The 24279-nt window shown below is 42.7% G+C and overlaps 1 protein-coding gene across 1 annotated transcript; it reads left to right on the top strand.

Annotated features, from left to right (window-relative positions):
- Positions 1–51: 51 nt before the first annotated feature.
- Positions 52–18899, top strand: sv2ba (synaptic vesicle glycoprotein 2Ba; the record flags this gene model as incomplete). The annotated part of the gene is made up of 13 exons (XM_080730100.1): positions 52–317; positions 1699–1925; positions 10283–10463; positions 13524–13675; positions 14083–14216; positions 15343–15432; positions 15528–15641; positions 16266–16354; positions 16616–16780; positions 17026–17159; positions 17332–17532; positions 17738–17897; positions 18716–18899. 13 exons carry the CDS (start codon positions 52–54, stop codon positions 18897–18899), a joined length of 2097 nt encoding a protein of 698 aa, XP_080586226.1.
- Between the last annotated feature and the right edge of the window lie 5380 nt (positions 18900–24279).

Genomic DNA, 24279 nt, shown 5'->3' with positions numbered 1-24279 from the left:
CTACGGTGTTGAACCACTCTTCCTCCCGGCCCTACACTCTATGCAGCAGCTATGGACGACCCCTATCAGAACAACGTCAACCAGCAAGGGACCGTTGAGGGCGGTGGAGAGTACACATACCCCGTAGAAGGCAGCGGGCCAGATGGATACCCCTACCAGACCGACTTCCCCCAGAAGGAAAAAGACGAGGACGCCGCCAGTGGAGACACCGAAGGACACGATGAAGACGAGCAGATGTACGAGGGGGAGTACCAGGGCAGAGTACCCCACCCTGATGAGATCAAGGAGGCGAGGAGGGCAGCACGCCTTGAGGCCAGGTGGGTCATCATAACTAATGATTGAAAAGGTGCATAACTGCAGTAAGGCATGGTATAAGATAAAGCTTTATTGATCCCTGGAGGGGAGTTCAGGTGTCATAGCAGCAACAACAGTGAGAATGAAATACTGAAGGGGTACAGGTACAAATAAGAGTCAATAACCAAAACAAGATAAAAATAGATATCCACGCTGGGTCTCTGAATGCATGAATATGACAGTAGTCAGACTATCATCAGTGAATATATGAATATGAGCAGTCAGTCAACAATAAGTGAATGAATGGATATATAACAGTCTATCAGGAATGAATACATAAATTAATTACAATTTAAGCATAATATAATTATGTCTAACAACAACGATTATTATATGGATGAATATGTCCACTCCATCTACGGTGAATATGAATTCATACTAGTCTATCAACAATGAACACATGAATAGTAGAAAGTGAAATAAAAATCGAACCTCTGTTCGTAGTGGAGCTGTGTGTGTGTGTGTGTGTGTGTGTGTGTGTGTGTAGCACCTCTCTGGTCACCCAGGATCATGTGTACCGATTTTTGTGACATTTGAAGAAAATATGTAGGAAAAGGTGCAAAAAGTGTGTTTTGGAGAAAATTCAAGATGGCGGAAAATCTATCCTGGCGCAAATGGGCGTGGCCTATATGGGGAGATGCGTCTTGACCCAAGGAATCCAGGAAAAAAATAATTTTAATTTTCCGATCTACGGTTCAAGAGTTACGGGGCAAAACGCAAAGTGGCCCGTTATAGCGCCACCATGAGGCCGAGTGATGTAATTATTTTTGGATTCTTTCTTAAAATCATTATGAATCTCCTCTCCGAGGTTTGAAACTGTAGCTCCTATGGTTTACGAGAGAAAAATACTTGAATGTGAGTTTTTGCAATTCCCATTATAAGTCAATGGGGAAAATTAATTCACTAATAAATTAATATCAATTAAACTATAGAACCTTTCTCTTAGCAAGTTACTAGCACACGATTCCCGAGTAAGCCGGTCGATTTGACATATGGCGCGAGTGTGTGGTGCAAAAACTGTGGGAGGAGTAGCGTGCCAAACTTTGAGGCTACAGACACGGACGGACGGACGGAGACAGACCCACACACACGGCCACGTATAGGGAGCTTGTGTTCCACACAGCTCCAAAAAGTAAAAGAAAAAAAGTTCATAATACATCGGGTTATGATGTATGCCAGTGGTTTTCAAAGTTGCGTCCAGGGACCCTCTGGGTTCCTTGTGAGGGGGTTCCAAATGGACCCTTAAGGTAACTCTGATAGTGTAAAAATGAAACCAAATGAACCCATAATGTGTACACTGACTCTCAGAGTTATAAAGGCACTGATGTATGCCACTGTTCCCAGGAGGAAGGCCAAGGAGGCAGCAAAACAACAGGAAGAGGAAGAGGAGCTACCAGAACAGTATGAGACCATCATGGAGGACTGTGGTCATGGTCGCTTCCAATGGACCCTGTTCATCGTTCTGGGCCTGGCACTGATGGCTGATGGTGTCGATGGCTTTGTGGTGGGCTTCGTCCTACCCAGCGCAGAGAAGGACATGTGCATCTCCAACGCAGACAAGGGCATGCTGGGTAAGAGAAAGAATTTACTGAATTAATATAAATCAAAGCTGGTCAAATTAATTTAAATGATTTGAAAGCCAAGCTGGTGTGGTGTAAAGATTTAGTGGCTTCCGATTTTATGTCATGGAGGGATGAGTGTATGCATGTTTTTATTGCTATGCTGAGAAGGCCATGCTGGGTCAAGACTCACTGACATTAAGGGCAGAAAGGGGCGGCCACTTTTTTAGCCGGTGTGGGGATCTAACCTGTGACCTCATACATATAGAATCCTTCTACCACATGGTCACCCTGTCATCTACTGACAACTCATAGATTTTAGGGGAGATGGACGAGACATTTCCCTTGCAGTGTCCCTCTAACCAGCTGAGTCCAGTCAATGGAGATGTACGTAGGGTTTCGTCCCCCTCTCTCAGCTCCCCTGTCTCCCCTACACTGTCTCTTTCTCAGCTTTCCTACTGTCTTCTATCACTCTTAAAAAGGCAAAAATACAAAATCCCTGAAGCATGGATCAGTTCACAGAATCCCTGGCCTTATTTCAAGACCTAACATTTAGCTACAGTAGTTGCTGTGGCACCTTGCACAGTGCTTATTGTCTCCCCGCCAGGCCGAAGGAATGGACTTTGTTTTCACCCTTCCATCCCTGTGTGTGTGTGTGTGTGTGTGTGTGTGTGTGTGTGTGTGTGTGTGTGTGTGTGTGTGTGTGTGTGTGTGTGTGTGTGTGTGTGTGTGTGTGCATTCGTGTGCGTGCGTGCGTGCGTGCGCGTGTGTCATGTGTCATGTGATTAAAGGGCCATTTATAGTTACGTATGGTTGATTTTGTGTACGTTTCATGTGATTAAATGGCCCTTTAAATCACTCTCCCCCTCCGTTTCTTGTGTATTCCTGCGGTCCTTAAGTACTACTATGCATGGTACTTAAGACGGATCTGTCAGATTGGTTAAGACTTTTCCACTGCAAGGTGGAACCAGAACTTTCAGGAACCTGAACCTATTTTTGTTGGTTCTGGTTTTGTTTCCATTGCGAACGGCCCGGTTCCAGACGAGGTTCCTGGAACCTTTTTTAGGTCCTGCTCCTGAGGTAGAACTAAACTTTACTTCTGGGAAACTATGGGCGGGGCCAGCAGCGCTGCTGCTCTTTTTTTTGGGACCTTCCCGGTTAGTTCTGTTTATGGAAACTAGTGGTTCTAGTTCTGGGTCGGCCCTACAGTGGAAACGGGGCTTTAACCTGGCCATGGCGAGGACCCATGTGATCTGAGGAGCACATTTTTCTAGTTGCATCTTACAGCTGGCTTGTGGGATGAGGCGACTGACAAAGACTGATGAGCGAACCTGCTAGTGTATTCAGCACATGTTAGCTTGGAACCTGAACTAGCAACTCCACAGGAGACTCATTCAGCCAGCCACCTTCCGGCTATAATAGAGAGTAGGAACGTGACTAACTTAGTTATAGTTTAGATGGAAAGAGGGGTCCATGCGCACTCCTGCCCTGTTGTCTGGTACAGCTGAGTCTGTCTGAAAACAGCTTCAGCTTTCAGTGAAAGAGCAGCCTGCATGTTTCAAAAGGGATTTCAGTAGTCTAATAACAATTGCAGGAATCATTATCTTCCATAAGCATCAATTTAGTATGGCTAGTAGCAGTGTGCCTAGCAACGGGCAATGCTAGATACCCGACTTAATGTATTTTAAGGTCACACTCATAGATCATGGTGGCTTATGTGTCCTTTGACAAACACATCAGACTAAAAGCCATGCTAGCGGCCCCAAGCTGTGCTTCACATTTTGGCCTGAGAGGGTTGTGGTTGGCAACGTCATGCATACAGTCTAGGCTCAAATGGTTCATGCACTATGCAGTTTAATAGAAATCTACCCATTATGTTGTGATAGCTTGTGTGCAATTGGCAATTTTGGCCCACAGCAAGAGGAATGGCCATAGGATGACCAAAATCCTCCGGGAAGCATGAATGCACTCAACGAGTGGCATGCCCTCCAGCCCTCGAAATGTATGATATATTGTATTGTGCGCAAGTGAAAATGTTGGTCTATTGGTTGGTCTAGAAGAAGGGCATTGGGATCACCTAAATCATAGTATTCATTCTCCAGGGGGCATCCAAGGTGCACAGCCAATTCCATAGCAATCCAGCCAGTAGTTTTAGAGATAATGTGTTGTATAGGAACAAAGTGGTGAACATGTTACGATGATATGAAAAGAAAAAGACTCCAGCACTGCAAAGACCATTTTCTATTTTGTAGCACCAATGCCTTTTTATGATTCCTAACAGCTCAGCTCACCCAAGGTGCACACAGCTGCAGGTTTTGTCTCTTGATAGCATCATGCCGTTTACTCTGATCACACACTTGTAAGTCGCACTGGATAAGAAGGTCTACTAAATGTCCAATTGTAATAATTGTAATCCCAAATTAGATCTGTTCTGTTAGGCTTTGTTCAGACTGCAGGAAAATCTGTTTTGTTTCTCAAATACGATCTGGACTGACACTTTCAGGTGGGTTGCCAATTTCAACCAATCAGGACAGTATTTATCAGCTTCAATGTTTTCCAATTCCAATTCTGTCTGCTTATTTTATTTGTTTCATCATTTCTCCTCTCCTGATTGGATGAAATTGAAAGAACCTTTTCTGTTTACTAAAGAACTGGAGAGACCAGGAGACCCTTGTTATAAAGACTCTAGCAATGATCACTATCAGCTATTTAACACCTTTTAAGGATACTTTTTGGGCATACTTTTTTGCATTTTATTGATAGTGTGCAGTGGAGATGGACAGGAAACAGGGAGAGACATGCAAAGATCGTCGGGATCGGGACTCGGACTCGCAATGCGCTGTTAAGTTCCTCCCAAAAAATCACTTACACCCACTTTAACTGTGGCACCGTTTCAGCAAACCACCTCTGATATCCTTCTTGTCAGACACTTCAGAACTTGCTGAAACACAGATATAGTGGAAGGGTTTATTGCGTACAGGTGAGCCGTGTTACAGTTTCTGCCCCACCCCCCTCCACTGTAACACTGCTGCAATCCTTTTAAAAGTAACTGTAATGTTTTCCTTATCATTTTGTAAAAGCATTCTTTTGGTGGAGACTGGTAGAGAACTGATTGCAGAAAGAAAGAAATGTTTCATTATGTATAAATATACACACTCTAATTCTGCGCAGTGTGTGAAAAAAGATTATTGAAGGTTATTGATATATACAGTAGGCTACATGGCCAGAGCAATGTTTGTATACATTTTGTTTGTATACATTTCAAGTCTGTTGCACCAAAGATAAATGAAATGTCTACCCTTTGCAGCAGTGGTGTATGTATGCAGTGTGAATGTAATGTCCTGCCAGACAGACAGACAGACAGACAGACAGACAGACAGACAGACAGACAGACAGACAGACAGACAGACAGACAGACAGACAGACAGACAGACAGGTCATTTAATAACATTCTACATTATTATTGTCAAAATCAGAGCAGAAACAAGGATAAGCCTATACTAAATGTTATTCTATTCTGTTGCATACTGAATGTAAAAGCCTCCATGTTAATGTATTCATTAACTCTGAGAGAGCAGAAATTGAACCTTTTACGGGTCTCAGAGTTATAGGATTTGACTGTGTAGCCTATGTGCCTTGTTGAATGACAGTGGGGTTGTATGGTGCCGTGTACAGCCAGCCTAGTAATCCAGAGGGGAGGTGCACACGTGCCTGTAAGCTTCTTACTGCCGGTGTAATTAGGGCTGTGTAGTAGAAACACTACAGAGCTGGGTGAAGGAGGTACTGTATGAAGCAGAGAGACGCAGTAAACTGGTTATCTGTGGAACCAGTGGGGTAAAGTATAACTAAGAGAAATTACTGCAAAGCAGAAAGCCTGCAACACTCCAGATTAATTATAAGTCTTTAAGGTGCATGGCTCGATATGAAAGTGAAAAAATAGCCAGCACACAATGTCCTTTTCACATGGTTTATTTACCTCTCAGAGACAGAAACAACGAATGTACTAGTAACTACTAACTAAGTACAATTTTTTAAACTTTCTTCAGTATTTACAACTGTTAATAAAGTATTGAATCAATCAATCAATCAATCAATCAACCAACCAACCAACCAATCAATCAATCAATCAATCAATCAATCAATCAATCAATCAAACATTAATATAAAAACAGTAATGTAAAACAATGACATGTTATCTATTTTCTTTAAAACCTCAATAAGATACAGATAAATGTGAACTTATACACGTTGGTTCCATTGACCCAAGTCGGAAAATAATTTATTGATTGATCATTAAAATAAAGAAGCACTGAAAAAGCACCCACCAATCTGACCACTTAGCACAGCAACAACAATTGAATAATTTTATTGTGCAGAACTATCTGTCACACTGTAACACTGTAGGTGAGGAGCTTAATGCTTCTTGACTTCTTCACAATCCAGCTGGCTGTGTGATGTCACCAATCTCATGAACCTATCATGGTCCAATATGCAAATTAGCCACTTGCACCTTGTTTTGAGCAGAGTGGCAGGCATGGCCTGTGATATTTGCATATTTGAATATTCATGTCTATGTGCTTACAGACCCCTTTCAATTTCTCTCAACTTTTTATGTGGGGAAAACCATCTTAAACATCATATTAATCATAACAGAGTATTTTTACATACATGTCTGGGCTGGTCACCCTGTTGTTGTTTTGACATCTTAGGTCAAGATGTCAAAGTATTTCAATATTGCACTTTAAACTCAGACCAGTGATATTGATATAATGTACTGTACCATGGGGTGTGAGATCAGCTCAGCTGTCTTTATGTTTGGTTGGAATGAAAACATTTATACTCAGAGTTCTGTTGTACATAATTTGGACAACAATGGCCTGCAGCTGTAATGGTTTAAACATTTATATCAAATGAGGTCTGAGCTGAGTCAGCTGACTGAAGAATTTCCCAAGTACGATAAATTAGCTTTGTCACACAGAGTAGTGACACAGCAATTACTGTAACACAGAGTCACTGAAAGATGATGTAGCAGGATAATGCACAGTTCAATAACTTAGCTGACACTAATCCAGCTTCATTTACAGAGAGTTTCCATGGACGTTTCAGTAGGATGCATCATACAGTATGAGTCGCCAAGTCACTCTAACCCATAGACTGTAAAAATATAGCTCTAACCCAGTGGTTTTCAATCACTGGGTTAGAGTTCCATGCTGTATTCCATGCTGTATTGATGTTGGCATCATAAGAGAGATAACAGGCAAACGTTGACCAAAAAGAAGAAAATATGCATTCTCTAATTGTATAGACTTCTTGTAAATTGAGTAATGCAGATATTTAACAATATTGTATCTCTTGAGAGCGTAAAATGATAATGGAACCAAAAAAAGGGTCCATTTGGTTTCATTTTACACTCTCAAGAGTTAAATATCTACTGTATAAGGTTCCATTTGGTTACCAACTCTCCATCATTTAGCTGGGGACCACCTGGAACCACTGCTCTAACCAATAGGATACCCTGGCCTAGACTGATTTCCTGAGCGACACCCTGTAGAGGGCGCCACCGCCATTAGCAGCGGTGTGTATTCATAGTGTAAAGTAACTAGTAGCCTACATTTACTTAAGTACTGTAGTACAATTTTGAGTATTTGTACTTTACTTGAGTATTTCCCATTTTCAATTCAGGAAATCGGTCTATGAAGATACGTTGTATCACAAGGTTGATAATTTAACACTCAGGCACAGATCTGCAAGTATGTTTCACTTGATGATGTCATACATGAGCTGGCTGGTTTGGACCAAGAGACCTTGAATAAAATGTATTCTACACCCTCTTCTAGTATTTAAAATATTGCTTTGGCAACATCTTTTTGTTATAGGGCGGAACATTTGCAGAAAATAGCAGATCTACACGCTTTGTTGGCTTTGTCTCCAGAAGAAGCATGAATTCACAGAACACTTATGACAGTCCTGTCAGACAAGTCTATGAATCTTTCTATGAAATCTATGAAAAAGTTGAATCAGCCACACAGTTTTATACAATATGTAGTGCAGGTTCATGCACATCATCTCTCTCCCAGCTACGGGGTCCTTGGGCTGAAGGACGTTGAAGACCCCTGCTCTATATTGCTTCGCCAAAAATAGCAAACTACAAGTTCACCCTAAAGAATAGGGACACTAGCGTTCACGTGGACAAATGTCACATGCAAATCACAGTCCCACTTCTATATAGCCACTATTGCTGGATTTATTCCAGGCACTGACAGGTGGGAGTGTTCCAGTTATGAGCAGGATAATGGAGGGAAGCTTATTATCTTCAATGTCCGCCATTAAAAAATGCTTAAACCCCATACATAGGTTGTTGAGCGGAGTCCCCCAGGGCTCTATACTTTTACTCTTCACTAAATCTCTTGGCTCCAGAATGGAGATGCTATAGGGCTCATGTGTGGTTAAAGACTGAAGTACCCTTGAGCAAGGACTCCGAACTGCATTGCAGGAGCTTTCACCTCTCTGCACACATTCAGTGTAAAAAGCCTTTCAAAAAAGATGCAAAAAGCAAATTCCACGTCAAGTAGCATGTGGTGAAAAATCACCAATAAGTCATAATTCATCACAATCATAATTGTATACGGTATTATTAACTCAGGGATCTCATCAGCATTCAGTACCGTTTTTTTATGCCTCATTTACTCAAGTGTGCGCTTTCCTTTGACAGCTGTTGTATTTACTGGAAGCACTGTTGTGTTGCCCTTGAGGTGATTGTGTTGTTACAGTATATTGTCTTTTTTCTTCTTAACCACTTCAACTTTATATTACAGTACTTTGTTGGCCACAGTTCCGGGTTCTATACTACTGTAAGCCTCCTCCTTTTATTACTCTGCACCAAATCTATTCACCCAAAATAGAGGATGTACAAGCTCGATCTCGACGCATCGCAACGTGACTCGTTGTGAGCTTTTACGTAGATCTGCTATTTGCACCAAATGTTGGCCCCAGCATAGGGCCACTAGGGTATAGCCTGGAAACCAGATGAATCTGCCTTTGCAAAAAACTTGGTCTGCCACTGCTCAGTTGTGAGGGACCAATCAGGGCCCAATATGCAAATATGGAACGGCTTTATCACCAGAGGCTTTTTCTCATCTGCCCCTTGGAAATGCAGGTTCCATACAGAGATTCTAAGGCTATGCAGTGATATTAGTCTGGCCATGCCAGGCTAAGGGCCGATTCATACTCCACTTTTAGAGCCGAATTTATTTTGGTTCAGCACCTCTGAACCTCTGAAAGACGTCATATTGTAGTTTGGACACAGCCGAACCAAAATAAATTCGGCTCTAAAAGTGGGGTATGAATCGGCCCTAACTTGGTTCATTATTAATGGCGGATAATGTACAATAGAAATGTCAATCACAAACCATGCTGTGGAAGCTTGAAACTCAAGAGTTTTCTCTCAGCCAGTTAATGCAGGGGGTAACTGTAGGCTCTCTGTCCAACTGTATTCATTCATAACCAGGTGAAGTGAGACACCTTGTGGAGGAAATATCCCCCTGCCTTTACTTACTGATGAAAGACAGGCATTTTCTTTGCTCAAGTGGAAAGCTAAAGTTACAGCAACAATAATTATGTTCCATAATTGACCGTAGCTATTGCATTAATCTTAATAATGTTCTCATGTAGCCTGTTTTTAACCTGTTGCGCATCTGTAATTATCGTTTACTAGGGCACAACTAATCATGAGTCGTGTTATATTTATGATATAGTCACAATAAGTGATTATGCTTTTTCATGCAAATGATTGTGTGTGTGGTTGTGTGTGTGTGCGTGCGTGTGTCTGTGTGTGTTCAGGGGCGTCACAAGGGGGGGAAATGTGGGACTGAGTTACTAGGGCCCAAGGTGGAGGGCCCTTAATTATTTTATACTTTAGCTATTGAAAAATAGTAGATACGGTATACAAGCTCACTGCGAGCTTGTAGATCTGCGAGCTTGTAAATCTGCGAGCTTGGGGGGGGGGGGGGGGGTCCCTGGGACTAAATATTATGAGACCGGGGTCCGTGGCCAAATACCTATCATTTTGGGTGTCCTTCACATGAAAAGGTTTGAGCACCACTGACATAGAAAAATAGGTTTTTCAAAAAACTTTAGAAGGATTTGAAATATTCAAAGACTTGCACAAATCTTCACAATCTTTTAAAAATAGCAGATCTACAAGCTCGCAGCGTGGCACTCGGTGCCGTGCTGTGAGCTTGTATGTCTGCTATTTTTCAATAGTTAAAGCACAAAATGTGAGTGGATCCTTGCACCCAGCAGGGCCCAGAATTTGGTGTGACACCCCTATGTGTGTTAAAGTGAAAGTGACTATGTATTTTGTCTTACAGGTCTGTTGGTGTATGTGGCGATGATGGTGGGAGCGTTCGTATGGGGAGGTCTATGTGACAGGAAGGGCAGGAGGAAATGTCTCATCTATGTCCTGGCCATCGATGTAGTTTTCTCCTTCCTGTCCTGCTTCGCTCAGGGATACGGCTTCTTCCTCTTCTTTAGAATCTGCTCTGGATTTGGGTGAGACACACATGACGCCCGCACGCCCACACACACACACACACACACACACACACACACACACACACACACACACACACACACACACACACACACACACACACACACACACACACACACACACACACACACACACACACACACACACACACACACACGCCCACACAAAAAGGATATTCTCTCTTTTCAGAATGTGTCTGAAGATGTCTTTGCTTCCTTTAAACCCACAAGGGTTGCCAATTGCAATAAGCATAATCCCAGGTTCCCCAACATTGAGTTTCTGTCGATTTCCACTAGGTGGTGAGTGCCAAGAGTAGCCACTAAAAGTCCTACATCTACTGAAGAAGAGCTTGCATTTGGCTCCATTTCACACGCAACACAAAGGAGCAGACAGACACCAGTGAAATCATACCCACACTAATTGTTTGAACAGCTCTGTTCTGCAAAGACAAACCTTCTGTTCCAATAACACTTCAGGAGGAACAGGAGGTAATATGTTTAAGTTTCTCAGTTACTGCTCCTAGCTCTCATTCTCCATAGCTCAGAGCTTTTTGTGCCCAAGGCACACCAGAAGGAAGTCAAAATCTCAAAGCACACCTGTATTCAAAGTGAGATACGTGCCAACTAGTCTGGGATCACTTCACTTTTCGAGGTTGTAACCGGTCTGGAGCGGAAACCACAACACGTCATGTTGTAGTCCCCAATGGACTACAATTTGCCGGAACTATCAAACCGGATTCAGTTTTAACCCAAAATGATTCCCCTGCGCTCAAGGACATACTTTTTAGGGCCTACCTAATAAACTCCTTGATGCGGAGTAGTTTTGCTTTTGAAAGATTTGTTTGGTATGTGCATCTTTTAGTCCAACTCGTAGCAACTGGCAAGACTACGCAAGGCTACTCGAGCATTTTAAAAGGGATTGGGGAAACAAACGGGGGGAACCAAATCAAAGCGACGTCGCTTCTTCTAGTGGTTTCCGCGTTTTATTCGGAAACCAAACGGCTTGTAGTGAACGAACACCAGGCTTTCCCCCAGAAAGCCTAAAAAGCCTGGTAGGCGAGGTTACGTGCCAACAATAGCAGATCAATTAGTTCACTTGTAGATCTTCTATTTTAACTATTTTCTAAAATTAGAAAAATAATTATGTTAATTTAAATGTACAAGTTCTGACATAATCTGACAAAATAAGGATACCAGGTTGAAAATGTAAAATAACATGTATATATTCGAAAATGTAAAATAATTGCGACCGTAGGTCGCATTTACTATCAAAAGCTCCACGGGCTGTCTGTCAGTCCGTCAGTCAGTCACACTTTTGCCCTGCTCATATCTCCACAACCGTTGCCCCGATCCATGCCAAAATTTCCACACAAACTCCTTGCCTGCCAAACTACAACCTCCAAGGACCCCCGGAGTTCCAGGGACCCCCATGTCCCTGGGGGACCCCCAGGTGTAAAAACATTACCACATACACGTCACACTTTCCCCCTACTCATATCTCGGCCACCGTTGGCCCGATCCATGCCAAAATTTCCACACAAACTCCTTGCCTGCCAAACTACAACCTCCAAGGACCCCTGGAGATCCAGGGACCCCCAGGTCCCTGGGGGACCCCCAGGTGTAAAAAAAAATACCAAATGTGCAAAAATGACCAAATGACCACCCCCACGGGGCTGCTCACGGGGAATTCCCGGGGACCACCCACTCCTGGTACTCCAGAACGGATGCAAAAGTGGTGGCGCCCCCAGTGGAGGACCCCCTCCACTGCAGCTCACATAAAATGCCCTAACTCGGCCTAGGAGCGTATGGGAGAGCCGGGGCCGGTACCTATTCGTCTGCCAAGGCAACGCGGAGACCCCACCCCTCATTTCTCACATGGCCCTCTCCTAGCGAGACCTACGGTCGCTTATCTCCCGATTAGGGAGTCTTACTGGTATGTAAATATACTGTGTGTGTGTGCGTGTGCGTGTGCGTGTGTGTGTGTGTGTGTGTGTGTGTGTGTGTGTGTGTGTGTGTGTGTGCGGGGCAGGCGCGCGCGCGCGTGCATGCGTGTGTGTGTGTGTGTGTGTGTGTGTGTGTGTGTGTGTGTGTGTGTGTGTGTGTGTGTGTGTGTGCGCGCGGGGCAGGCGCGTGCGCGCGCGCGCGTGCGTGCGTGTGTGTGTGTGTGTGTGTGTGTGTGTGTGTGTGTGTGTGTGTGTGTGTGTGTGTGTGTGTGTGCGCGCGGGGCAGGCGCGTGCGCGCGCGCGTGTGTGTGTGTGTGTGTGTGTGTGTGTGTGTGTGTGTGTGTGTGTGTGTGTGTGTGTGCGCGTGTGCGTGTGTGTGTGTGTGCGTGTGTGTGTGTGTGCATGTGTGTGACGTGTGTGTGTGTGTGTGTGTGTGTGGGTGTCAAAAAAGGTCTCACGGCACAATAGTTTCCTTCAGCACACGTATCTCATTATAGGGAATATACAAAGGGTTTTATGAAGCCTGCAGGTCAAACATCAATAAGAATATTCCCATCTCACTCAAATGATCATGAATGATAGAAAAGGTAAAAGAAACAGACAGGGAGAAAAGGTAAGAAAATATTCACGGGTCCCAAGACTCTATAGGGGTTACACCCTGCCATTCCGTGAATATTTTGTTACTCTTAGTAGTATAGAGTGATATTCTACAGTATATGAATGAGCTTAGGAGAAAAGGCAGAACAATTTCATTTAATGCCTGGAGAACATTAGAGGCCATAGACGTGAAAAAAATAATGAGCCTGCCATATATATATATATCATGAGCTTGAAATGACAATAATCCTTAATATATGCTCTAAATTGTATTAAAGATTAAATCCGGAAGGAACACATTTTATTGAATTTTATCATTCTATGGTAGAGAATGATAATATAATGCAGCTTTAAGGCCATGACATTCAGAGACCACATATACTGTGGCCAATCTACAAGCTCACTTGTCGATGCGATGTGTTTTTGAGCTTGGTTGGGATCCAGTGGGATTCAATGTCTTCACTCTACTCTACAATAAAATGGGAAATGCCTTTCTGTTGTGCTTTGTGTTGTCCACCAGCATCGGAGGCTCCATCCCCATAGTGTACACCTACTTCACAGAGTTCCTGCAGATGGACAAGAGAGGAGAACATCTCAGCTGGCTCTGTATGTTCTGGATGCTAGGAGGACTCTACGCTTCCTTCACAGCCTGGGGAATCATACCGCATTATGGTACGCACACATGCACGCACACATGCACGCACACATAAGCATGCACAGTGCACACACACGCAAGCACATTCACACGCACGCACTTGTGCGCTTGTACGGTATGTTACCATACACTGTAGGGTATTTTTGGTAGTTTTTCGATCGATTACTTTATTTGAATAGATTATTTTTTATGATCGCTTAACTGATGCACCCCTAGCACACAAATAATACATACAGTATCAGTACGCTGCAGAGATACAGTATATGGAAATATGCATGTGCATGCATACACAAACCGACAGTCTACTGCTGTGCTCAACTTGTTAAAACACAATTTAAACCCTTGCTCTGGTCATATTGTGCTACAGTACACGTTTAATGCTGCTTGTTTGAGTGTTGTACCATATGTGTTATATGTCTTCCAGGCTGGGGCTTTGCCATTGGAACAGAGATCCAGTTCCATAGCTGGAGAATGTTCATTCTGGTCTGCATCTTCCCTGCTCTGGCTGCCCTGGTCGGGGTTGTCTTCATGCCAGAGAGTCCCCGCTTCCTCCTGGAGGTAAAACTACTGTTGATCACATGGTCTTCCTCTCTCAACAATCAGTCATTATGGTTGAGGTGTCACAAAGAAACACCCAAATGTTAGAGCAGTTTAATGCATATAATAGAAGACTGTGGCTGGACTGTAACATACTGCATATTCAACTAATGTTGGTATACTATTGGCTAATAGGGGCTTCCCAGTGCAACCAGTCTTTTTGACTGCTGGCTATGGAATATGGCTCTGGACAAACAAAAGCATGTTTGGTGTATTACTCCTTTAATTGTTTAATTGTATGCTGTTGTATGCTGCTAATCAATGATGGGCAAGCTACTTGGAACATGTTGTAAACTACACTACTAGTTACTCTTGATTAAATATAGCTCAACTACAACGGAACTATCCCCAGAGAAATGTAGCAAGCTACCGCCACGTTAGAAATGTAGTTAAGCTACGTAGCTAAGTTACTTATAGCTAGCTACTGCCCACTTATAGCTGCTAATGCATCAGTGACTGTGTGATTGGATAAATATGATGATTCATCTGCCACCTGGCCAGTGGCCTGTGAAAGTAGTGTAACATGACACCATTGTGTTAGGTAACACTGGGTTGACAGCACTGAGACAGCTTCTCCATTGTGTCTTATATATGATACTGTCAGCACTTTAACCACTTGTGGTATTGTGTGTGTATGCTATAGTGCAGGTACAGCATGTTGTTGTTGATACATTGGTCACTGTGTGTGTGTGTGTGTGTGTGTGTGTGTGTGTGTGTGTGTGTGTGTGTGTGTGCGTGTGTGCGTGCGTGCGTGCGTGCGTGCGCGCGTCACGGTGCGTGCGTGCGTGCGTGCGTGCAAATCTTCTTTTTTTGCCTCATGCTGAATAACATTTATGCAAATGATTTTATTTATGCCATAAATAAAATCATTTGCACTTTATTTTTATTGTTTGAAGTGCTGCTTTTTTGAATTCCCTTGTTTTACACTGAATCTCTTTGATCTCTGTGTGTGTGTGTGTGTGTGTGTGTGTGTGTGTGTGTGTGTGTGTGTGTGTGTGTGTGTGTGCGTGCGTGTGCGTGTGCGTGTGTGCGCGTGCGTGCGTGCGTGCGTGCGTGCGTGCGTGCGCTCACGCGCGTGCGTGTTCAGAATGCCAGACATGACGAGGCATGGATGATACTGAGACAAGTCCATGACACCAACTGGAAGGCTAAAGGAGAACCAGAGAGAGTCTTCACTGTAAGACACCGTTTTCATCAATCACATTCATATAAATGCTGCGGTGCTGATGATAATAATAATAATGTGTAACTCATCTCTCCCTCTATGTCCAGGTGGCCAACATAAAGTGTCCCCAGGCTCAGGAGGATGAGTTTATAGAGATCCAGAGCGAGACGGGAACCTCCTTCCAGCGCTGGACTGTCAGAAACATGACTGTGCTGCAACAGGTATACAGTAGCTGCTGTAACCCTGAGTTGCAATTGTACTTTTCTTTTCTTCATATATCTCTTCAAATCTCTCAATACACGACTGTACTCTAACCTTCACCCAACTCTAATACTAAGTTTATTATAAAAAATGTCACATTTTGTCTCTGTGTCACGTTTCCATGTAACGCTGTTTGACGCTCTGACATCACCCTCTGACATCACTGAGATGTCAGGGGAACCACACTAACAGAATCCCTTTCATGCCCTTTTACGGAGATCCCTGATGTCATCGATATTAAGCCAATATCTAACAGGACTTCATATGGGAATGCCCATAGACTGTGTGGCTGGTTCTACAGACAGGGATCTCCATGTATGGGCATAAAAGGGATTGTATGTATGATGTCAGATGTCATAGACATCATAGGACTTTCACATAGCAAATAACTGAGTAAGCATGTTTGGTGTCTCATAGCATATTGGAGGATCTCCATATATGGGTATCAGGGGTATCCATATATGGGTAACTGGTCTGATATACATCACTGGGGGGACTCTGGTCCCTCGACCCTGACACAATAATAATGCTGTACGTCTTGGCTCATCTCTCTCTCTCTCTCTCTCTCTCTCTCTCTCTCTCAGGTGATGGCTAATGTGATGTCTCTAGCAGCTCCAGAGCTCAGGTTGCAGGGTCTCTTCCTGGCCATAGTCTGGTTCTGTCTGGCTTTCAGGTAAACACCACACCTACTTAATGATACCTGATCTACTGCTGAACACATTGTTAAACCGACCCCTGGAACCCCAACAAGGACCATTGGGGGTCTCCAGACCCCACTTTGAGAACAACTGATCTAACCAATCAGCAAAATGCTCTCATTTACAGAAACACATGGAAAGTATTTGTTTTACTGAATAAGCTTGTTAAATAACAAATCTCTTTGTTTTAAATGAAATGCTATAAAAAGTGACTGATCGTGTTGTATTTCTTTCAGCTATCACGGTCTAGGCGTGTGGTTCCCTGACATGATAAAGTACATGCAGTATGAGGAGTATGAAGGCAAGGTCAAGGTGTTCCACAGGGAGCGTGTGGAACGCATGCACTTCAACTTCTCCCTGGTCAACCAGATCCACCGCGAGGGGGAGTACGTCCATGACAAGTAGGTTTATCACTAGAAATCTATCAATGAATTAATCAATCAGTGGAGGATGGTTGGTAATTCAGTCAGTTGTGCCGAGAACAGACATCCTTTTTTTAAAGTTTTATCTTCATCAATATTTAAAGTCATGCATTGAGCCATTCAGTAATTCATTCATTCATTCATTCAGTCAGTTTGTTACCCATCAAACTGGGGAATGAATTCAAAATCAGATATACAATATGATGCCTGTTTTCTTGTTTTAGGTTCATGAATATTGAGATAAAGTCAGTGAAATTCGAAAATTCTCTGTTTGAGAACTGCTACTTTGAAGACGTGAAGTCCACAAACACTTTCTTTGAGAACTGCACCATTAAAAACACTGTCTTCTATAATACAGGTGGGTAACTACAGATATTACAGCACTTATTTTACTATTAAATAAACAAAATGAAATAAATGACCTTTTTGTTTTGGACACAAATTCTCAAGTATACACTGTAATAAGCCCCCAGTCAAAATTATTCTGATTCTAATCTATTCTTTTCTCTTATTCCTCTCCTCTCTTGTAGACCTATGGCAGGAGAAGTTTAAAGGCTGCCTTATGGAGAACACAACGTTCCTCCACCCAAAGAAAGGCTGCCATCTTAACTTCCAGGAGGAGAATGACATCGTCATCTACTTGGTCAGCTTCCTGGGCAGCATGGCCGTGTTGCCTGGAAACATCCTCTCAGCTCTAATGATGGACAAGATAGGCCGCATACGAATTATAGGTGATTTCTAATTTGTTTGAAAATGTGGCCCAAGTAGTTTAAGATGATTAAATTAGCACTACATTTTACAGTGTGGACACACAGCTAGTCCAACATAATTTTACAAAACATCACCTTCCAAAACTCTGCCTCTCTTGATACAGTTCTGTTCTCCCTTTCACCTCTCCTTTCTTCTTATCTCTTGATTTTGTTCTCTCCTTTACAGGTTATTCTATGTTAGCATCATCAGCTTGTAGCTTCCTGCTGTTACTGAGTTTCAGTCAGGGGGCTGTGATCTGCTGGCAGTGTCTGTTCCAGTGCCTCAGTGTAGCGGCATGGAACGGCCTAGAGGTCATATCAGTAGAACTCTACCCATCAGCTAAAAGGTAGGCTCTTAATCTGCATGCCTGGCTGTTTGTTTGGATGTATGGATGGATTCAAGTTCGTCAAGACTGATTTAGCCTATGTACAAGCTTGCACTGAGAGGCGTTGTGAGTTTGTAATGTAGATTGAGCATTTGAGAGCATTTGAACTGGCCAAACTAGTAATAGAGTAGATTAAAGACAGGGGGCCCTATTGGGTATGTCTTATTTCCAGGTCTTAGGCGGTATTTAAGTAATAACGCCACCATCTTATAGGCAATTGCTATTTAACAACAAGTCAACCTGAACGCAAACACATTTATGGGGGCACCCGCTGGCCTACTGGTCCAGGCACATACTACATAGGCATTGCAAAATAGGCAATGCCTGGCGGTGTCGCTGGTTCGATTCCCGATCCAGATGACCTTTGCTGCGTGTCACTCCCCATCTCTACTGTCCTATCAATAGGACAGTAGAAAAAAAACACACATTCATATGTTAATTAAGGGCGATATGCGGTACATACTTTTATGTCCCTTGACCTAAACAGACTCAGTCACCGCATAGCTTGAGTCCGTTTTTTTGAATTGTAGGACACTGGCAGTTCAACGCCATGCTCGGACAATTCTAAAGTGATGTCTACAGTATTTCTATATTATGTGAAGTGTCTATATTTATTCAGTGTATGAATCATGATTTTATTATGTGTCTGTCTGTATCTATCAGGCTGTTATCTTTCTTTCAGTCTGTCTATGTCTCTTTAACTTCCCGTCTAACATCTCTCCCTCTCTCCCCCACCCTCTCTCTCCTCTCTCTCTCTCTCTCTCTCTCTCTCTCCCCAGGGGGACAGCATTCGGCATCCTGAATGCGCTCTGTAAGTTTGCAGCTATCATCGGGACTTTCCTGTTTTCCGCTTTCATCGGCGTCACCAAAATCATCCCCATCTTCATGGCTTTCGCTGCGCTGGTCTGCGGTGGTCTGGTCGCTACCAAACTGCCTGAGACACGAGAGAAAATCCTTAACTGAAACGCCTGAGTAAAACCTCCCCACAGAAGCCCCCAATGGCCAAAACAAATACAAACTACAGTAGTGTTACTGTATGTGTAAAGCTTTTTTGTTTTTGTTGGGGGGTCGAGGTGAGGCTTAGTGGCATATAGCGGTCCACTCCTTTTTTGTATTTCTTTCTCTTTTTTTCTCCCTCCCTTTTTTTGAGGGAGGCAGAGGAGGCTAAGTGGTTGGATTTAAGCCTAAAACCAGAATGTGATAACCAGAGAATGGTGTTTTAAGTTCTACACTATCTAATTGCGAAGGTGTGTGGTGTTTGTGATTTCTTCAATATGAAATGGCGATAGAGTTGAGATCCCACACTGTGCTGTTTCATACCCTTAAGACAAGTGACTTACGACAGTAGCAACCAAACAAAACAAACAGATTCTCAAACATTTGAGAATCTGCAACCTCTGTCGGTTACTGCTGTTGGCAGGCACTTGTTTTACTGGTCGAAAAAAGCCTTGAACGTGAAGGAGAGGAGAGGCTGGTATTGTTGTGGTATTTAAATAGAACGGTCTTGTTGCCTACTGAAACCTCCCTTGGTTTCTCCTATGTTCCCTCTTCTATGGCTGCCAGTGTCTATTTATGTCACTCTACACATACTGTATGTCACTTATGAACTGTATATACTGTATGTCAACTCAAGCACTCCACACCCAAAACGTTGATCCTAATCATAGATCTGTTTGCCCTAGATAGCACACACAATATACATTTTTATTTTGTCTATGAACCCTTTCCCATGACACAAGAAATTGTTCTGCTTTTCTTCTAAAACAAACAAACAAGATTATTAACAAACTAGATATTTGTACTATGATGCTCTCGTTTTCAAGTTCAACAGTTGCCCAATGTCAGTTAAACCCAATACTTAACTGGTAACAACAGCAATCAAATGATTAATAAAGATATGTTATGTTTGCGGTATGAGCAGTGGCTGTGCGCGCGTGTGTGTGTGTGTGTGTGTGTGTGTGTGTGTGTGTGTGTGTGTGTGTGTGTGTGTGTGTGTGCGTGCGTGCGTGCGCGTGCATGTGTGTGTGTGTGTACACAGTATGCTACACAATACTTCTATGGTATAGTACTATAGTTTAAAGACCAGTCTTGTTTGTACATACTTTAGACCTGTGTATATTAGTTGTAAAATAGAAGTAGTTAAATTCAATAGAAAGAAATCCTTCAATTATGTACAGGAAATGGCAAATGTAAGGACAAGAAACCCAATTGTCCTGTTTATATGGTACTCCATTCAATGTCAAATTCAACGTGATGAATGGATGGAATGACACAAGTGATTGAGATGAAGTGTTCTGTATTTTTCCTTTTTACATTTGAATGTTTGGTAGCTTATACTGTGTACTGTATGTCAGCAGTGATAATGGGATACATTTAATGTATAGGATGCTGTTAAAAAATAACTTTGAACAACTTCACCACTGTACAAAGCCAAAGGGCAGTGAATGCCCATGTGCTAAAAACTAATAAAACATTCACTTTTTTTTCCTTGCTGTTGTTGAGAGAGAAGTGGACATTAATGTTAAACCCTTGACATGGCCGCGTTATGTGAACACTGGACACAACAATGAGGGTGCTCTTGGCCTTTTGTAGGGCACAATAATTTACAAATAAATGTGAACGAAACATTATAATTGCTTATTAATCCTTATAAGGATAAGTGTGAGTAGCGTGACAATCAGAAAATCTTCTGATAAGGTGTGATGTTTTTATTTTTAGTCTCCCAGTAAATTAATGTTAACAAAATAAAATTAGACGGCCTACATAGCAACTTGGTACAAAGATAACTGTTTGTCTATTTTTTCTAACAGCTGAATGTGTGAGACAGTAAACAGATGACCTTGATACTTTTATTTTGTTTTGTGATGGTAAAACAATATTAAAAACAAAAAACAATATTGTGTTTGGTGTTCATTGTTGACATAATGAGTGCTCTGGTGTCTTATTGCGTAGTCCAAGGGTGGGCAGTTATTTTTTCCATGGGGCCACATGAACAACGGGGCCAACGAGGGCGGGGCCAACGAGGGCGGGGCCAAAAGGCAGCGCTCCCCGCAAACTAAACACACGGCTTTACCTCCGGCTTCAGTAAATAAATACTTAGCAGTCCAAGTTTTGTTAAAAACCCGGCATTCGGCATTGACTTTTCTTTTTTTAGCCACTTTAGCCATTTTTGATGGGTAAGGTAGGGCAGGTCGTCTTGACGTGTGACCAGTCTGGCCTCCTGGTTATTATTGAACGATCCAATGATCACACACACATGCTGATGTACGCATTGCATCCATATGTACGTGAATGAAAAACTTCAAAATAAAAGAAATGCAGCTTTAGTCCATGCATTTGAAAAATGTGTTTATTTTGTAATTTGACATTAACGCTACAAGGGCCAGTCAGAGTGAACCAAAGGGCTGCATATGGCCACACAATTCCCAGGTCTGGCGTAGTCTATTTGAAATGCTCAGGTAAAAGCTCATTTTCTCATTGTGTTTTGTGTGAGAGGTTGTCCTGCAGGGATTCTAGTTCTAACAAACACATTTGGAAGTCACCTTTAGACACATCATCAGTGATGTGTCCTGGGGTCATCGGGTGTTTAGAGTCTTCCAACAGACCCCCTCGCCCAGATGACTCAGCCGGAGTTGATCAGGCCCCGGCTTATGTCTTAAGTAGATTGTGTGGTTCTGGATCCCCCCGCTAGATCCACAGCCATCTTGACACCTTTTCTACATCATCGGTGTCTGTTGTGCAGTCCCTGTAACTCTCTTCACTCCCAGCATCTTGAGTGCCCTGATGAGGGATTGGCCAGAAAATCCTCTGCACACAACCTTGATGGGTTTGCATCGGGTCCTCAGGCTCTTTCCCCTGCTTTTCACCAGCTACTCCTACTTGGACCTCTACCTCTCAAAGGCCTCCTCCACCCGGTCTTATCTCAGTCAACTCCAGAACAATCTGGCTAGCCATCGTCAAAGAAAAGTTCGGTCCTCTTTTCACTTGAGTAGAAGTCTGTCATCGAGAGGCCAATCTCTCGAATCAAGAGTCAATGATGGCTACGCGGGACAAGTGGGCGGTCCCTTTTCGTGACGATGGCTAGCCAGAATGTCGAGAGGCTAACTCCAGCATGACCACTTGCCTTGTTGTTTCCAACACCAGGACCATGTCTGGCTTATGAAACTTATGCAACTGATGGTCTGTTCACACCATCAATGTGAAGCAACTTTTTGTCTGCGTTGCATGCAAGTTTAACTGTGGGATCATGTTTAACATGCGCGAAAGCAGGTAAAGGACCATTGCCTGCCGAAACAAAATTCATACAGAACTCCGTTTGCTGATTTGTAGTCCATAGTGAAGTGGTTGTAGTTCCTGCTCACACATGAGCAGTTTTTGGTTTTGCGACAGCAGCATCTCTCCTGTGGGCAGTTTGCAGTTTTCATGGGCAATATCGCACAATACCAGCTGGTCAGACACAGCAACATTAAAAGTCCACTCACTGGTTATTTTATGGGGCTTCATAAAGCCAGTTCTGATCTACTGATTCATTTATTAATTTTTCTATCGATCATAGTTATATATTGAGTTCTCATACGGATTTGTGATTTGCATACAAGTGGCAATACTGTAAATAATATCAAGTTGAATACACAAATGACACAAATATTGTCTTGTTATTTTTCATATGTCTCCTCTTCCAAATGTTTCCTCTTCCTCCTCTCATATTTGCCCAGAAGTTATAATTATACTTATATTATGTATGAGAAGAGAGCGTGGGTGTACTGTACAATATTTGGGGGTTGCATGTCTATGGCAGCTGGCCTGAAGGGGGCATGTTGTAAAAACACCATGGCACACAAGTGTGAGCAAGGGTCTCTGGTGGGAGTGTGTTTACTCTGGTGGAGGTGTGAAACATCCATTCAACCACCCATTCATGAACTTCTGCCTTAACAGAATCAGAATCAGTGACACACTTATTTCCAAGGTTCATATAAGGAAACAGCTTTGTTTGCTCTGGTAATGCACAAATCAATATTTAAAAATGATATATAATAATAATATTATAATAATAATGATTGATTGATTGATTGATTAGCAGTTTGCATAGGAAAAGCACAGGACAGTACGGTCCACAGTATCTCTAAAGTCATGTTATCAACATGGATCTGACCCATTTCCCATATTCCCTCCTGATTGTCTACCACTGCCTTCTAAAGTTTGACCTGACGGTCGCTTATCTCCCGATTAGGGAGTCTTACTGGTAGGATTTAAACCCAAGAAAGCACTATGGCTTGTTTGTGTTTATGTTGATTGAATATGTTCTTGATGTACATTCAGTACAACGGATGACACAAAAAAAGCCAAAGTGATCCATTAAACATTCAACAGTCAATCGAAACATCTCCACATTTAACAGCTAATACAGAACTACTGGTAATATCCATGGGTCAGAGACTGATTAGACTGTACACTGTTTTGTGATGTCATGAATGCTATCAGACTAATGATTAGATATAACTTGTTGGTATGACTAGGAGGTGACATGGAGGCTGCTTTTGAAAGAAAATAAATTGCTGCTAACTTCAGCTGGGTCACCACCCCCCACCTGACAACCAGGAACAGGTGGGTGTGGCCACATAAAAACGTAATTTTAACACTTTCTGTACACATTTTTGAAGCGGTGAAAGTCGCTTCCAAGGAGTGGCTTTGTGTGTCCCATACATGTCCATATATGGTCATTCCAGTCCAGAATGAACAGGCTTTGTCTGTCCCGTACATATCCCGTGCATGCAGAATTGAGGATTGGTCAAGCTTCACATGACAATTTGGCCCTCCAGATAAAATCATTCATTCATTCAGAATTAATAAAAATATAGAACTAAAGCACATAGAAAGTATAGATCTAGAACACAGAATGTATAGATCTAGAACACAGATTTCATAGCTCTAGAACACATAGAATAAAAATTCACCGCTTCACTTCGAACCGAGGTTTGATTTTTTGAAAAGAAGTTTCCTCCAACTATAATCATAATACCTGATGATTATGTTGTATGGGGGGAAGAAATCAAGCCACATATTATGTCTTTAAACTAGCGACTGGAAGCTTAAAGTATTTATGACAAAACGAAAAACCCATCCACTTGAATGGAGCATTATTCTTTCTGACGCCAGCAGGGGGGGAACAGCGAAACTAGCAGCCATGTATTCTTAATTCTCCGGTCCTTCCCCCTTGGTTATATATTATCCCTAACTCTTGGACGGACACACTCACACACAATTTGACCCTATAGTACAATGATTCTCAAAGTGAGGTCCAGGGAACCCCAGGGGTCCTTGAGGGGATTCCAGGGGGTTCCCA

The sequence above is a fragment of the Nannobrachium achirus genome (genome assembly GCF_963921795.1).
Source record: "Nannobrachium achirus genome assembly, chromosome: 7".
Lineage (NCBI taxonomy): Eukaryota > Metazoa > Chordata > Actinopteri > Myctophiformes > Myctophidae > Nannobrachium > Nannobrachium achirus.
The sequence above is the reverse complement of the archived record's forward strand: the minus strand, read 5'-3'. Positions and strand labels throughout refer to the sequence as shown.